Source organism: Papio anubis, chromosome 2, assembly GCF_008728515.1.
Source record: "Papio anubis isolate 15944 chromosome 2, Panubis1.0, whole genome shotgun sequence".
In the NCBI taxonomy this organism is placed as follows: Eukaryota; Metazoa; Chordata; class Mammalia; order Primates; family Cercopithecidae; genus Papio; species Papio anubis.
The window spans coordinates 36,291,004-36,308,939 of record NC_044977.1 but is presented as its reverse complement, the minus strand read 5'-3'; the positions used below and the strand labels follow the sequence as shown (position 1 = coordinate 36,308,939).

General features: G+C 38.3%; 1 protein-coding gene across 1 annotated transcript in view; it reads left to right on the top strand.

The window, feature by feature from the left end:
- The first annotated feature begins 382 nt into the window (after positions 1-382).
- LOC116273158 (limbic system-associated membrane protein) overlaps positions 383-17,936 on the top strand; it is a 423,934-nt gene continuing 406,380 nt past the window's right edge. Inside the window, exon 1 of the mRNA XM_031662125.1 lies at positions 383-1,069. Coding sequence (XP_031517985.1) covers positions 915-1,069 — 155 coding nt within the window. The 5' untranslated portion in view covers positions 383-914. The remainder of the gene's footprint in view (positions 1,070-17,936) is intronic.

Sequence of the window (17,936 nt, the reverse complement as noted above, 5' to 3'; positions counted from 1 at the left end):
GCAACTCTCTTTCCCACCTCCTTTTTCTTCTTTCCTCACTCCTTCCTTCTCCTTTCCTGGACTCTTTCTCCTGTTCTTTTATAGCTTAAGTCCCTCTCCTTCTCCCCTCTGTCCTGAACAGTACCTCTAAACTCCATTCCCCCTTCTTAAGGAAATCAGCCAGGCCTCAGATGGAGCTGTCGTCCTGACAACCCAAAGGCGCATCAGGCTTTCATTGAGGCTCGCTGCTGCTGAAGGGGGCAGTTGTGCAAAGCGAGGGGCCACGTCGAGGGGAGGGCAGAGGGGATGACGTGGAGGGGCTGTTGATAACCAGCAGGGTCGGGGGTTAGGGGGGAGGTGCTGAGCAGAGAGAGCGCCGGGGACTGGGAGAAACAGGAAAGGGAGGAGGGGGAGAGAGGCTCTGGGTTGCTGCTGCTTCTGCTGCTTCTGCTGCTGCTGCTGCTGCTGCTGTGTGGCTGTTTCTGTACACTCACTGGCAGGCTTGGTGCCGGCTCCCTCGCCCGCCCGCCCGCCCGCCAGCCAGCCAGCCTGGGAAAGTGGGTTACAGAGCGAAGGAGCTCAGCTCAGACACTGGCAGAGGAGCATCCAGCCACAGAGAGACCAAACAAGAACCCCTTCCTCTGGCTTCCTCTTCAGCTCTTCCACGGGGCTTGCTATTTGCACTCTCTCTTTTGAAATTGTGCTGCTTTTACTTTTCACCCTTCTGCTTGGGTTTTATGAGGGCTTTGTTAAGTCTTAGAGGGAAAAGAGACTGAGCGAGGGAAAGAGAGAGGCAAAGTGGAAAGGACCATAAACTGGCAAAGCCCGCTCTGCGCTCGCTGTGGATGAAAGCCCCGTGTTGGTGAAGCCTCTCCTCGCGAGCAGCGCGCACCCCTCCAGAGCACCCCGCGGACCCGCACCTCGGCGTGGCCACCATGGTCGGGAGAGTTCAGCCGGATCGGAAACAGTTGCCGCTGGTCCTACTGAGATTGCTCTGCCTTCTTCCCACAGGACTGCCTGTTCGCAGCGTGGATTTTAACCGAGGCACGGACAACATCACCGTGAGGCAGGGGGACACAGCCATCCTCAGGTAGGGCTTTCGGGCAACTTTTCTGCTGCGCGCGTCTACGTGTGTGTGTGTGTGTGTGTGTGTGTGTGTGTGTGCGCCTGATCTCCTTGAACTCCGGCTCCTGATGGTGCAGGTTTGTGTGGGGTGTGTGTGGTGTGTGTGTGTGTGTGTATGTGTGTGTGTCCCCGTTTTACTGACTGGTTGGCATTATAGCTAACCAAATTCAAGGGAATTCTGGTCCCTGTCAAGCAGCAGTGGTGTTGGTTAAGTGTTGATCGGTTCTTAGGACCTTGTTTCTCTTACCAAGGAAGCCTAACTTCACCCATGACATTAGTGGCTTCTGGGCAGTATTCTTGCTATTGTTATTGCTGTTGCATTGCACTTGAGAGTTTTGTTGGGATTCCTTAATTCTGAAGAAAGGTTGTTGGATTATGGCTCTCAGAGAGTAGTACACAGTACTGCATTCTCCTTGCTCCTCCCGTGTGTGTGTGTGTGTGTGTGTGTGTGTGTGTGTGCATGCATGCCAACACACACACACACACACACATCAAGGCTGTGTGTGAGGGTTTCTGATAGAAGACTTTCTGTACGGATCTTCTAATTGACATGGAGGGCAATAAATCAATCTTAGAACTTTGGTTGGTTACTGAGCCTTTTCTGGAATGTGGATATAAATCGACACAAGATATGAGGAGCAGAAAGAAAAGGAACTTGCCAAATTGCTGATATTTAGAGTAGGAATGTTAAACACAGAGGTTGGGAAAGAATTAACCTGGCATACAATGGATATTTCACATTGATTATTGACTTCAAAGTGTTTTTTCTGTGCAGCTCTGCCAAACTCTAAAATAATTTGAGATTGAAATTTGGAAAGGAAGAGTCCCAAGTCCTTGGGAGTTTGACCCCTATCAGGTACTGGGAGCTAGAGAGACTCAAGTGAGACCTAGTCATATTTTTATTTCTAAAATGCTCCAAGGTTATTTTTTTGTGCTTCTCTTCTCTCTTCCTCCTCTCTACCAACTGTACCTACCCCTTGTTCTTTTTTCTAGCTTTCCTTGAATTTCTGGCAGATGCTAACAAAAAGAAAGAAAGAATCACTCTCCTTGGAGATCTTTTAAAATCTCATTTCCTCCAAATAAAATGACCCAGTGTCAGTCTGTCTATCTAGCTAATATTGCTTGTTGTGGCAATAAAAACACAGTATACAATAGAAAATAAACCTCTAATCTGTGTGCAAGGAGCTGATAGTGCATAAACCCTGGGGCATCAGGGAGCAGTTCTCTAGCAGAGCTGCCGACAGCAGCAAAGTTTTCTTTCTTTTTCTCAGAAATAAATTTGGTTGGCTGTCACAGTGTCCTGCTTTGGGAGCTCTAGCCTTGTTAGAGAGGAAAGTGTGCGTTGTGTGCTGTGCATTGCGTGTGTGTGTGTTGTGTGGGTATGTGTTTCTCCAGATTGTAAAAAGTGAGAAAATGCTAATGTGTAAGCACTCCTTTCTTCATTTCCTGAGCATTGGTGATTATGAATCCCAAAGATCCTACTATCCAAAGCAGATTTTCCCTTCTAGCTCTTCAGCCTTATAAACCTGCATGTGTGATTTATCCACATGGAGTAGTAAGATTTATAGAGTAATTTATCTGTTTGCAAAGGGATTCGGACATGGTGCAGAAAATGTTTTTGCAAACACAAAAGCATGCCATTTCGATTGCTAACATTCATACTCCCTAACATCATTAACCCTTTAATGGTGAAGCACTCTATATAAATATATGCTATCCCTAGAAATTTTGTTCACTGGTTACAAGATTGAATATGAGAAAAATGAATAACTTGAATGTATACGTTTTTTATTTCAGTGTCCTTGAGCTTTGTAAGGTCTTTCTAAGTTAGCATCTCCTATACCTTAAACTATAGTTGTCTAAGAGTTAGATAAGTATAGAAATGTTAATTCAGAAGAATAAAAATATTCTTATACTTTTGTACAGAGGCAATCTCACTGTATACATATCTATGGATGATACATATGTGCTTTTGTATGTCTATGGTGCAATAGAAACAGAGTTTTAAATGTTACACTTTAGCAGACATTACAGTGTGGAAATAGGGACTATGAGAGAAAAAATAAACACAGAACCACTTATTCTCTGGGAAAGAAACGATAGACAAACAGCATGCAAATAAGTCGCCTGTGAAACACCATTTCTTTTCCAGACCTCACCTTACATGCCCTCTTTTTTGTTTCCTTGCCTTGGACAAGGGTTTATTTTGGGGTTGGTGGAGCTTCATCCGATTTAACTATGGAGAGAATTCCCTTTGTTTTCTTAGCTGACCTTCTTCTCAATCTCTTTAAATCCAGTAAGCTTTGTGGGTCAGTTTCCTGGTGAAGAATGGTGTTCTTGCTTTCTGTTTATAAGGCCAGACAGGGAAAGGCGTGTTTTCACTTTATTTGTGACATTTTACCGGGTGCATGAGCTTTCAGGGGAGGAAAGGAAGGACACCTCGATTCATTGGAAGCCACAGTAGATGTTTGGCACTGAGAAAGTGAAATGGCTAGGAGAAAAAAAATAATTCTGTTAGTGAGTCTGTGGCCCTGAATAATCTGAGACGGCAACAGGAGACAAGGGAGGTTTGTAATTCTGGTGATCCAGTGACAGGAGTTCAGCTGTCTGTCCCCAAAACACTTACCTTCACTGACTTAAAGTTTTCTGTGAAACAAGAGTTTCTTTTGGAGATTGATGCTCATTTTTATATAATTATGATCTTTAGTGTAATTATGCATCAGATAGGAGAGTGCACACTAGTCTTCAGGTCTTGGCCTGCAATTTCTATCATTTTGAAAATAATAAAAACGATATAATTATGGTGACAAAACTGGAGGGAAAGAGAGATAGCCTCCTGTGTATATACCTAACTCAATTATTTTCTAGAGGAGATTACAGATCAGTATGAGAAATTATATAAAGAACTAAAGATAACCACAATACCAACTTCTTCTATCCCAGGGACAAAGAATCAAAGTGTGATTCTGTGATTCATAAAGTAGTGGCAGCAGCACAGCAGCCTTGGAGGTCCTCCCTAAATAGAATAACCAGAATCTACATTTATATTTGTGTGCACAGGAAAGAATGAGACATGCTTATCCACAGGACTTCAGTCATGAAGCTGCCTCAGGTGCTTTACTAAACAGAGTCTACCTGCCTCATTACCAGCTCCCACAGGAGTAAGAGTTCAATTACTGGATAAGTTTCTAACACTGTTTCTTCCCTCTCTACCGTCATACCCATAGAGATTCACCTCCTGCTTAATATTGGCAGGTTGAGACTATGTATTAATAGTTCTCTTACAAGTCAAAATATAGTGGAAATAGAGGGTATTTCAAACCAACCTTTAAAATTTCATTTTTAGTAGTCCTACTGACCATATTTTCAATGTGAGTGGAAGATTTCTGAAAAGATAATAATAAAATATTTGACCACAAAGAATCATGCTAGTTTCATAATACATTATATTGTCACATATGTATTCATAAGGCAACTTTGTAACACACACATACACATGTGTATCTGGATATAAAACAAGTGGACATGTGATAAAATACAGGGACTTCACACTTGTGATTTTAAATATTCTAAATTCAAGGTAATAAAATTTTATTTACTTCGTAATTCTGACCCTATTTGATGTTTACAGGATATTATAATACTTTTAATGTTAATAACATTGTTCCCAGTTAAATGTCAGCATACCTAGCAAGTATTAAAGATTCCCAAGGAAACTAAGTATCTAAATGTAGAATAGCTAATGTTCAGTTTTTTCAAATTTGGGGTCTTTAATTCCCTGTTTGTTTCTACACCAAGGGGGGAAAAGAAGAAACAACAAAAGAAGATGTGATTATTTGATAGTAAAATGTGAAGATCTTGTTCAAATTTCTGTTTATCTTCTGTAAATCATCTGGAATGCCAATATTCACAAATAAAGTGTCAACACTCAAATTCTTGACACGATACGTGCTTTTCTATGACTTACAATTCACTATTTGAAACAAACTGTGGGCATGGGCCTACTGGGTAAGTTTGTGACCATCATGAAGTTTTCTTTTTCTGTAGTTAAATCACTAAATGTAATCAAAATTTGATGGTTAGCCCTGATACTTTAAGGATCATGCATTGCCGATAAATCGTTTATCAAATATACTTAGTAAATAATGGAGTATAGCATACTATATATCATCTAGGAATATGGCATATTATATACATTTTGTTAAAGAATATTTATGTACCTGTGAATTTTATCATTTGTTGTCATTTATGGCCTGAGAAACACAGTGGGCTAATCTCGTAAGAAAATGGCAAACTGTGGCCATTTGTTTTTCTGTAAGTATGGGACATATAAGTGCGTCTATACACACATGCAATACACAAGAGATTTTTATGTTATGTGGTTTGACTTAGAAAGACATATCTGTAGAATTGTGGAAAGAACCAAAGGTGACTAACTCATCCACTAAGTCACTGGTGAGGGTTAAATGTTTGTGTTTCTCAAAGCTGATTCCACATAACAGCAAACTCAGGCCAAAAAGGATTAGTGCATTTTACTGTGGTCTCTGAGAGTGCCAAATACAAAGGGCTGTGACTCACCTGATATGAGGTTGCCTGAATATCCTTGTCCCTCTCCCTGTCATCATCTGAGCCTCAGAGATATCCCTCCTCCAGGGCATTAGAGCTTATAGCCATTGGCCCTGTTTTTCTCTAATGTCCTGCCTGTTAGTTTGTACGACTCAGAAGATCTGGGCTCTGAATTTGGATCTATACTTGCATGCTATAACTTTAAGCAAGTCTCTTGAATACTTTGAGCTTCAGTTTGATTTACAAAATGCTAAAACTATCGGCTGGGTGCGGTGGCTCACGCCTGTAATCCCAGCACTTAGGGAGGCTGAGGCCAGGGAATCACAAGGTCAAGAGATTGAGACCATCCTGGCCAACATGGTGAAAACCCATCTCTGCTAAAACTACAAAAATTAGGTGGGCATGGTGGTGTGCACCTGCAGTCCCAGCTGCTTGGGAGACTGAGAAAGGAGAATTGCTTGAACCCGTGGGGCAGAGGTTGCAGTGAGCCAAGATCGTGCCACTGCACTCCAGCCTGGTGACAAAGCGAGACACCAACTCAAAAATAAATAAATAAATAAAAATGCTGAAACTATCTATTTTAGTTACCCTACAGGGTTGTTTTAAGATGCTCACAGAAGGTAAGGTAGAAGTTTGTTGAACTGTAAAGTGCTACACAAATGTAAACAATCAATGGCTTTTCAACCACATACAGCCAGTTATTTAGACTTCAGGGAATTCTTTTTTGTTTTCTTTTTTTTTTAGGCCAGTGTGTCTCAAATTTCAGTGTGTATGTAAAGTATGTGGAGGGCTTGCTATAGCAGATTGCTTGACCTCCATCGCTAGAGTTTTTGAGTCTATAGGTCCCTGGTAAGTCTGAGAATTTGCATTTCTCACAAGTTCTCAGCTGATGCGGATACTACAGGATACTACAAGTGTGATCCACGGATGGGCACCTTAAGTATCACATAGTTGCCTGTTACAAAAACAAAATCTCAGGACCTGTGCTGGAGGGACTAAACCAGAGTCCACATTTTAACAAGACTAGCTATTCGCCAGCATACTGATGTTGAAGAAGCACTGCATTAGATAGTTCACAGCCATGGAAGTACAGTACTGTCAGCTGCGGAACTTTTAAAAAATACTGATGCCACATATCCTCTCCTCAGAAATTTTTGATGTGGTTTGTTTGGGGAAGGGACTGGGCACAGGTTGTTGTTCTTTTGTTTTTTAATGATTCTGCTATGTACATAGAGGTAAAAACCAGTACCTCACTGGATAAGGAATCTCTTTTACAAATCATTTTCAGGGCAGCACTAAATAGATATCAGTAAAAAAGCTGAAGTCACGTTGTACCATTTGAGAAATATGTCAGTAGCTAAAGATGAACAAATTCTAACAGGAGAGAGGAAATAGACCACCATAAAACCATTTGTTTGTTACACAATTTCATCATTATGAGGCCATGGAAAATAGGGTGACTTTCTTTAATATGAATCAGATTTACATAATTTCTATCGAAATAACATAAAGCTGATTCTTCTGTGCTGTCTCATTTGGGTTAGACAAGATACAGAACTGTTCTAAGTTGTTTTTTTGTTGCTTCTAATGCTATCACTAAGGGAGAAAAGAGACAGTATTTAGACAAGGAACATGGCTTCTGTGCTAACATATTCAAGCATGGTAAATTCTGTGCGCTTATATATATGAATACGTGATTTGCTAAATAATTGTATTTGTATAATTCATCTCAATTTTATATATTGATTTCTCTTTAGTTAAAACTTATAGATAAGCCTGTGTCACAGATAAAAGACTTTTCATAAAGGATATAATAAGTTCAAAATGGTCAAGAAGTAGTCAGAAGACCAACCTCTAAATAGCATGAAAGACTCTAATCTATTAAATAAAGATAACTGACAACTATTTTTGCCTACTATACAAACTATTTTTATGATCAAATGATATCTGTATCAAAGTATTTTATAAACTATGTAATGGTGTAAACTATAAGCTCTTAAGACTATAGTCATATTTACAGCAGGATATAACTTTTAGAAAATATTAAAAATGTAAGAAAACAAGATTTGTATTATTATTTCTATGCTACACACAGGCCAGTTGCACTATAATGTTTTTATTATTTTGTTTCAATTCCTTTAAAGTCACAAGTATCTTATGATATAGTTGAGTTTCTTATCAAGAGTGCAGGGCAAGTAGCCTTTTTTTTTTTTTTTTTTTTTTTTTGTAGTTACCTGTAATTAAAACTTAAACTCCAGTTAATGTGTGATTAACCTTTACATAATAAACCCTTTACTTCGGGTTTTGTTAATTACCGTAGGGAAACTTCATAGAAATATAGAATAGGAAAGGCCTTGGAGATTAGGCAGTCCACTATCTCATTTTAAAGTGAGGTAACTGAGAAGAGAAAAATTTAGCTCATTGTCCAAAAACTTGAGTGATCAATTAAGAATTAGAACTCATGTATTTTAATTTTCATTTCACAGTACCACTTGAGATTACCTTTTTGGTTTTCATTTTATCTGATGAAATGCCATTTTTATTATACATAAATGTATGCTTAAAAATGTCTTTCTCTCCTCTTCCTTCCTCTCTTCTTCTCTCCTCTCCCCTTCCCTTCTCTCCCCTCCTCCTCCCTCCAACTCGTCTCTCTTCCCTTCTCTCCTCCCTTCTCCTCTCTCCTTCCTCTCCCCTTTTCCCTCTCTCTCCTCCCTGTAAATCAAATCTGCATTTACCTGTGGAGGATCATCCAGTTAGTGTTGGTCAAGGAGGATTTGTTTCAAGGAAATGTCCCATCTTTCACATGTCTACCATCTGTCTATACCGCATGAGTTTTCCTTCCTCCATTTGAAGCTACCAGCTTATTGGTTTTTATTATTTTTTTCTATAAATTATTGGAATACAGGTGATATTTGGTTACATGAGTAAGTTCTTTAGTGGTGATTTGTGAGATCCTAGTGCACCCATTGCCCGAGCAGCATACAGTGAGCCGTATTTGTTGTCTTTTATTCCTCGCCCCCCTTCCACTCTTCCCCCAAGTCCCCAAAGTCTATTGTATCATTCTTATGCCTTTGTGTCCTCATAGCTTAGCTCCCACATATCAGTGAAAACATATGATGTTTGGTTTTACATTCCTGAGTTACTTCATTTAGAATAATAGTCTCCAATGTCATCCAGGTCATTGCAAATGCTGTTAATTCATTCCTTTTTATGGCTGAGTTTTTTATAGATAGATAGATAGATAGATAGATAGATAGATAGATAGATAGATAGATAGATAGATTCCACACTTTATCACTTTACCCACTTGTTGATTGATGGGCATTTGGGTTGGCTTCACAGATTTTGCAGTTGTGAATTGTGCTGCTATAAACATGCGTGTGCAAGTATCTTTTTCGAATAATGACTTCTTTTCCTCTGGGTAGATATCCAGTGATAGGATTGCTGGATCAAATGGTAGTTCTACTTTTAGTTCTTTAACAAATCTCCACGCTGTTTTCCATAGTGGCTGTACTAGTTAACATTCCCACCAGCAGTGTAGAAGTGTTCTCTGATCACCGCATCCACGCCAGCATCTATTGTGTTTTGATTCTTTGATTATGGCCATTCTTGGAGGAGTAAGGTGGTATCACATTGTAGTTTGATTTTCATTAGTGATGTTGAGCATTCTTTCATATGTTTGTTGGCCATTTGTATATCTTCTTTTGAGAATTGTCTATTTGTGTCCTTAGCCCACTTTTTGATGGGATTTTTTCTTAATGATTTGTTTGAGGTGGTTGTAGATTCTGGATATTAGTCCTTTGTCAGATGTATGGATTGTGAAGATCTTCTCTCAGTCTGTGGGTTGTCTGTTTACTCTGCTGACTGTTCCTTTTGCTGTGCAAAACCTCTGTGGTTTAATTAGGTCCCAGCTATTTATCTTTGTTTTTATTGCAATTGCTTTTGGGTTTTGGGTCATAAAATCCTTGCCTAAGCCAATGTCTAGAAAGGTTTTTCCAATGTTATCCTCTAGAATTTTTGTAGTTTCAGGTCTTAGGTTTAAGTCCTTAATCCATCTTGAGTTGATTTTTGTATAAGTTGAGAGATGAAGATCCAGTTTCATTTGCCTACATGTGGCTAGCTGATTATCCCAGCACCATTTGTTGAAAAGGGTGTCCTTTCACCACTTTATGTTTTTGTTTGCTTTGTCGAAGATCATTCCTAAAGCTGTTTTCACATTTGGTAGAACCTCTACAAGGATCCCTTGGTTCTCACAACTCCGGCCCCCTTTTAAGAAAATTCCTTTTTTCTTGTTTCTGGTACCTCTGCCTGTTACTCAGTCTTCTCATCTGAATTTGACCCTTTCTCTCAGTTACTACAACCGAATTTCTAAACCTGCTGCCTTCTTATTGTTATTTATGAACTTCTGCCTGATTAGGATGGCTGTAGATATTCTTTGAACATCCTTAAGAGGTTCTCTACTCATTATACTCCCTGTAGATTTATTATTATTATTATTATTTTTTTTTTTTTTTGAGACTGAGTCTGGCTCTGTCGCCCAGGCTGGAGTGCGGTGGCCGGATCTCAGCTCACTGCAAGCTCCGCCTCCCGGGTTCACGCCATTCTCCTGCCTCAGCCTCCCGAGTAGCTGGGACCACAGGCGCCCGCCACTTCGCCCGGCTAGTTTTTTGTATTTTTTAGTAGAGACGGGGTTTCACCGTGTTAGCCAGGATGGTCTCGATCTCCTGACCTCGTGATCCGCCCGTCTCGGCCTCCCAAAGTGCTGGGATTACAGGCTTGAGCCACCGCGCCGGCCAGATTTATTATTTAAAATCCTTTGAGGAAGGCAGAACTTTTTTCCCCCAGTAGATACAAAATTTGCCTTGGGCTAACAATGAAGCTGATGGTGGCCAGTTAAGAGGAACTGAGTATAGATCCAGCTCTGGCTCCTGAGTAGTGAGGCAGTGTGCAAAAAGCCCTCTTGCAGGTGTCTAGTGGTTTCTGGTGTGGCACGCAGGACAAGATCTCTTGAGCTTTTCTGAGCAGTGAGAGGTGGGGCCAGAGACATCCAACAAGGTCTTATCAAGAGAAGGACAAAGGACAATAAGGAGAAACAACAGGCCAGCACCCCCTAGTTAGTCCCGCAGGGAGGCAGGCAGGGGTGACACGGAGGTTGTCAACCGGTAGTGAAGACTCAGTTACAAGCCCCAGGAGTTCAGGAAAGGAACAGAGTCCTTGGGACAAGAGCTGATTTGAACTTGAGTCCTCAGGAATTAGGGACTTAGACCTGAGCACATTACCAAGATGGGTAACCTGGTTAAGGAGTAAAAGAGAGGGACCCAGTTTTTAGAGCTGAAGCTCTGTATCAAAGCTATGGTAACCCAGGGATGACTTGAAGGTTAATCTCAAAGCGTGGAGCTCCATCTCTTCAAACTCTTACTGTATAATCTCAGATCATAAAACCTGGTCTAGCTCTGTGGGGAGAAGATGGAGACAAAGGTCTAACATTAAGTAAGAACTGAACTAGTGCTTCTTCCTGCCTTATTTAAGTTTACCAGATCACATCTTCAGTCTACTTAGAACTTCTAGACTTCATGAAATTGGCAGAATGAAGGACCGGAGATGGTCTATGCAAGACCTGTGGTTTTCCAGTATTAGTCTAAATGTGTCACTCGATCCTTCCAAGAACATCCACCATAAAGTCAAAGCCCCGGCCGGGCACAGTGGCTCACACCTGTAATTGCAGCATTTTGGGAGGCCGAGGCTGATGGATCACGAGGTTAAGAGATAGAGACCATCCTGGCCAACGTGGTGAAACCCCGTCTCTACTAAAAATACAAAAATTAGCTGGGTGTGGTGGCACGTGCCTGTAGTCCCATCTACTCAGGAGGCTGAAGCAGGAGAATTGCTTGAACCTGGGAGGCAGAGGTTGCAGTGAGCCGAGATCGCACCACTGCACTCCAGCCTAGCAACAGAGTGAGACTCCTCCTTCTCCTTCTAACCCTCAGTCCTCCAAACATCTTTACTAGGTTACCTCTTTGCTCCTCCTTCAAGACGTAAGACTCAGTTCTGGTGCTGTCTCGTTCAGGAAATCCTCCTTAATTCTCCCAAGCTAAGCTAAGTATCCTGTTTATTATCACTGCTAGCCTCCCTGAATCCTTTAAACTTTGCATTTACTACATGTCTTAAAAACATTTTGTTTACTTGTGTCTTGCCTCAAATATAGGCATCTCATTTACTTTACCTTTTCATCCCAGAATTTAGCTCAGTACCCGTGAATGCTCGAATAAATATTTGCCTACCGAATTGAACAGAGAAAGATGGTTGTGCTATAAATCAAGCTGACTAAAGTTGATTTATAAAAGAGGAAACACATTAGAAGAATATCAGACTGAAGGAAGATATTTTGGTGAAGTCAGCCACCACTGGAGTAATTGTGGATGTGGGGTTGAAGAGAGTCTAGTCGTAAAATCAGAGATAGATAATTCTCTGATTATTGGTAGGGTAAAAAGTTTTGGTTAGAAATACCTTCAAAATTTCCCATTGTGGTTATTGTTTTCAGGAATTGTTTTTTAGAAAATGAGTAGGGCAAATGGGGGTATTTTGGGAAGGATCCCAAAGTTTCAGTGTTACAGACATAGGGACCTAGATAAAGCACGCCCTTTTCTTAGGAAAATAGTAGTTTCTGACAGAACAAGGATTCACTCAATGGCCCTGAAGTGAGATATCTGTGAAGTGGTCAGTATCCTGGGTAGCTCTGAGAAGAAGGAATCTACCTTCCTGGAGTGCTAGATGGCTTTCTCCCTCTACAGGTGACTGAATTTTCAGGAATTAAATAGGGGATTTGGGAATCACTTAAATAGCGGGATTGTGCGCAACAGGTATATTCATCTCCATCGATCCATTCTAGTTTCTTTTGAAATGAGGCAATGTGCATATCACTTACATTTATTTGACTAAAAGTGGTTATTAACACTGATAGTGATGTTTACCTGGGCATTGCATCTTAAAGCTCATTATGCATTCCTGGAAAAATTAAAACTGGAATATTCAGTGGAATTTGTAATAATCCCAAATTTCCTTCTGTATATCTTTCCCTAATGCACAAGGGTATTATTTATGTGAGATTGGAGGGAAATGAATAACCCTGAGGAAACATGCAACCTAGCTTTCCATAAAATAATGCATTACTGTTTATTTTATTGTAATTGTCTAATGATGCATTTCTATATTGAATCTCTATAATTTGCCTAAAATTAATTAATTCTATCCTTTCTAAAGTTGTACTTTAGTTATGGTACTATTTGCCACCCTATCATACTAGAAACAAAATATTAAAAAAAAAGAAAATGATGCAGCCTAACACTAAGTCACGCATAGTAAGTATCTACATGTGAAAACACTGACTGGGAAACATAATTGGTTTCCTGACTTCTGATTGTTTTGTGTCATCACACACACCTCACTCTAGCATATGTGTATTAGGGCTGTTCATTTTATGAGACGTAAGCCACATATGGTTGCCAATTTCAGCTGGTGTTTGTTTTGAGATAATTAAAGATCGCTGTCACCTTCTACATGTTCATGATGTAATTGTATAAGCATATCTAAAGATCAGCATTCTATATTGCTGAATCATTAACTTAGCAGGAGAATGGATTTTTTTGTTTGTCTCTCTTTCTGACCTCTGTTCTATCTCTTTGGGCACTAATATGATGCACTGATCATCACCACAACAATAAACTGCTTAAAGTCTACAAAATATTACTTGATTGGATAAACCTCTAGATTGGGCATGAAAAAATTTAGCCTTTAGTTTTGCAAAAACCATTAACTGTGTAAAGTTGGAAATTAGCTTCCATTGTTCCAACTCCTACTTGGTCTTGTGAAGTGGCTTTATGTTTTTGAATATAGCTGCATTCACAAGAAGAAGAAATGCAAGAAGTTATAAATAGAATGATGATAACCACAATTTTTTTAAAACTCCTATATTATAAATGTCATAATATAGAAAACTTTAAAAATATGTTTACATTGATGCTTTAATTCTTGCATAAACATAAAACAGAACTCAAAGTCTAATTCTTCTAAAAATAAGAGTACAAAAATTTGTATCATGAATATACTTGATCTATATAGTGTAGCTGTGTTTGAGTACAAGACCTTAACTTTATTTTTATTTTTGTATATGTTTGTAATTATATATAAAAAAGTAAAAGCATAAATGTGCTTTTTATATGTACATAAAATTTACATACACAAAATATGGACATGAATATTACTTTGAACTTGGGTCATGTCATACTTTAATAGGAACATAATTAATTTGATGCATCGATTATACAGAAAACCAAAGTTTTAAAGGTATCAAGCATGTAAACAGATACAGTATATAAGAGGTATCACACAATGGCTACCTTAATTTGTTTTGATTAGTATGTTTTATTTTTAATTAATCATGCAAGGTGCTAAGATTACATTGTAAGGGGAGTCAAACAATGTTTTTTGCTTCTATTAGATCTTGGTGATCATATAGTTCATAAAAAATGAAAGGAAATCTAACTCTTTTTCTATTTGCTATTATAGGACAAAAATTAATGCTGCCTTAGCTAAAGGAGAAATAACTGCATTTTAAAAAAATATAATTTAATTCTTTGAATTTATGATTCCAAGTCCATACTAAATTTCTATTTTCTTTCAAAGTCACAAAGAGATCTAATGATTTGTTAATGAGCATGCTTGATGAAGATGACGGAGTGTCCACTAGAAGAGAAGAATAATGTTTACCAAGTGAAATTCTCAAAATTATGCTATTATACCCTTTGCAATTTTTAAAATTCAGGGCATACGAAGATGTGATTGGAATAATATAAACAAGTTCAGCTGTAAGACTGATATGCTTTATATCCAGGGCACTAAAATAACTTGAGAGCATAATTATACAAATACTATTACTAACATTAGAAAATCTGTAGAAAACAGAAACAGTTTCATAACGGTGACATAAAATATTGTCCTAATTATAACTACAAGGGGAAAATCATATTAAATCACTCTACCCACCAAAAGCCTACGTGCTAGAATGTAGTGTTAAATAGATTTGGAAAAGAAAGCAGTGATCACTAGAAGCCAACATGTGTTCTCTGGGAACAAACCATAGCATGGCAAATAGATTTTTTTTTTTAATGAGCAAATGTAATTCCAGGCTGTTGGATCAAGGAAATGCCATTTACTTTGGGTATCTGTACTTCCACAGGTTTCTAATAGACTTGTTAATATATTATGGGTCAAAAATGAGCTAGATTTTTTTCCTCAAACAATTATACCAAAAAAATACAGATTGATAGTGGTAGAGGTCTCTCTCATTCTGTCTCAGGCCAGGATCAACACTTGGATAAAACCATAGGAAGTAAACTTTCCATCATGTATATGAGACAAAGATAAGGGGATAGCTGAGGTATTTGTTGATGGAATTAAAAGATAAATATGGATGAAAACTATAGGGAAGAAAATTTTAGCTAATGTTAAAAAAAAAGTTGTTTATGTATATTCGTGGTTATACCAAATCTCATTCAAAAAAGAAGAAAAGGAAGATGAATAACAGAAAGAAATAAAAATATGGTAGTTTATAATTTAAATAGAACATAATTAAATAAGCAAATCTAGTTGAATGACGTAAAAATGACCATTCAAATGGCATAGTAGAAATAACACAGCTTCTGGGCCAGAAGACCTAGCTCTAAGTATCCCCCTATCAATTACCAGCTCTGCAAACATTGATAAATTATTTATCCCTAGTAGGCCTCTGGTTCTTTATTTATAAAATGAAAATTATAATAATGATATTAAACTTCTCACCTAAGAAGATCATTATATGAAGGAATTAGAAGTATCTACAATTATATTTAGGCATATATTTGGATATAGGTGTATTTATTTTGTAAATGTCAGTTTCTCTTCTGCCAAATGGAATGGCTTTCCTTTTAAGGAACTCTATTTTCATCTATTTTAGTATTTAAGCAGACCTCTATTAGGAAATGTTATTAAAATGAAAACAAAAATAAAAACATATTTATGGAGTAGAAGATTGAAATGAGTGATTTCTCAGGTCTCTGCTAGTACTTACATTTCATCACTAGGGGATATTCTGAATTCCCTCTCTAGTTTATTTTGGAGGCGTTTTTTATGAAATTCTATTATTACTTTGTTTATGAAGAATTTCATTTAGAAATATGTTCTCTAATAATTTTCAGTGTGTTTTAATATTCATGCCTCTATTATTTTCTTCCCATTGGAGAATTTGCAAACATGCCAAGAGAGAGGGACTGGATATCATTAAGATTAAAGATCTATTTAGGCCTTTCATCTTTCTAGGTAGAGCAATATCAAGACAAACCTGGTCTCAGAAAGTTACTTTTAACGTCAGTCAGCTTCATAGAAATGCATAAGATTAATCAGGTCAAATGCTGACCTTATCTCTTACGTCTTCTAATTCCCTCTATTGCTTTGCCACACATGTTGATAGAATTTTGCCTCACGTCTACACGATGGTTTTAATTCCCACTGTATATCACATCTCTAACTGAACATTTTGCTACCATCTGAATTAGGAAATTATGAAAACAGGGTTTCTTATATTAACCATGAAATCTTTACCCTTTGTCAACCTCTTGGTTAATATGACTCGAACTGTTTACTCCCCCAAAGAGTAAAACATGACGTCATCTGCAAATCCATGCCTCATATTGGCTTTCTTCCTACTCCAAGGCCTGTGTTATCCCAGACTTTGAACCTCTGCAATTTTGGCTCCCTCTGAACCCTGCCAGCACACAGCCGTCTCTCTAGATATTTGATGTAATCCTTCTCTCTACTGATTCCCACAGTATCATCAAAGATGATCTCCAGTAGAATGTGGTGGCAGTGGTCGTATGTAGACATCGTTTGCCTATAAGTAAATCCGTTATTTCTAAATTGAGGAATGCTTTGTTTGTGTCACTTCTTTATTTTTCATATCAAGTGCACTCATCAGCAATAATGAAGCAAAATAATTTGCATTTCTGGCTTTCTGTTCTTATACTTTAAAAAAATCCTTTTCTTCCACAAAATATGAGGTCAACCATCAAATGAAGGTCATCCGTCAATTATTTTACTGAATATATCTCCACCTCTTGCTGAACCCAATTTCTTTCACCAACACCAGTATTTTGCCTTGTTAGTATTTGTATGCATGGTTCATTATTTTATCTCTTTTTGAAAAGTGACTTTAATTTACCTAAAAGTGCAACTGTTAAAACTTATAAACAGCAATTATCAGAGTATGAAACCAGTCTCTTTCCTGTAGAGCTGACATGTACTTAGCTAATTACCTCATCATTGCCTTAGCAGTATTTCCAGTGAAAGAAGCATTTATGCACAGCTTTGTCTGTGGAGCCAGGCAACTGTTAAATATATAATATAGCATTTTGGGTAACAGTTTTGAAATAGCTCAGAAAGCCCAAACAAAGAAAACTGAGGACTTACAAAAAGTGAAAAGATAGAGAGAGTTTAGGAACCAACAGATTAGGGAAGGATCAGGTATCAGGATTTCAGTAAAACACTAATACCCCCATCCCAAAGTTAGTTATCTGTGTGTAAAGCTGAAAATATTCCCAAGAATGTTACAAATTCCCAGTGGAAAAATCTATGGATATTAAAATAAAAATGGGGCTTCTTAAAGGTAATGGCAAGGGATCCTAAGAATTATCTAATAAAGTCCTAAATATGTCAGAGTTCGTTTCTTGAAAATAAAGTACAGTTTCACTCAATTTTAGTCCCAAGAGAACAGCTTTAAACAGTCAGTTCCCAAACCATAGGCTCCTGGGGAGCTCCAGGATTGGTACAAAGATTCCAAACTTCCAAATACTCTCTAAGTATTATATGTAGACATTACATACCTCAAACATAAATGAATTACTCTTTTTTGAGTCTGTGTAGTCTCTTTTATAATGAAAAAATGCATTTTTTCCCAAATACATGATAGGTTTCTTAAAAAGTGGACATTTCCTTAGTTATAAACAGTTAAGAAAATTAATTTGATGACAAAAGGTCTGTCACCAGGCTGGAGTGCAGCGGCGCAATCTCAGCTTACTGTAACTGCCGCCTCCCAGGTTCAAGCAATTCTCCTGCTTCAGCCTCCCAAGTAGCTGGGACTACAGGCACTTACCACTACGCCCAGCTAATTTTTGTATTTTTAGTAGAGACGAGGTTTCACCGTGTTGGCCAAGTGGTCTCGATCTCTTGACCTCATG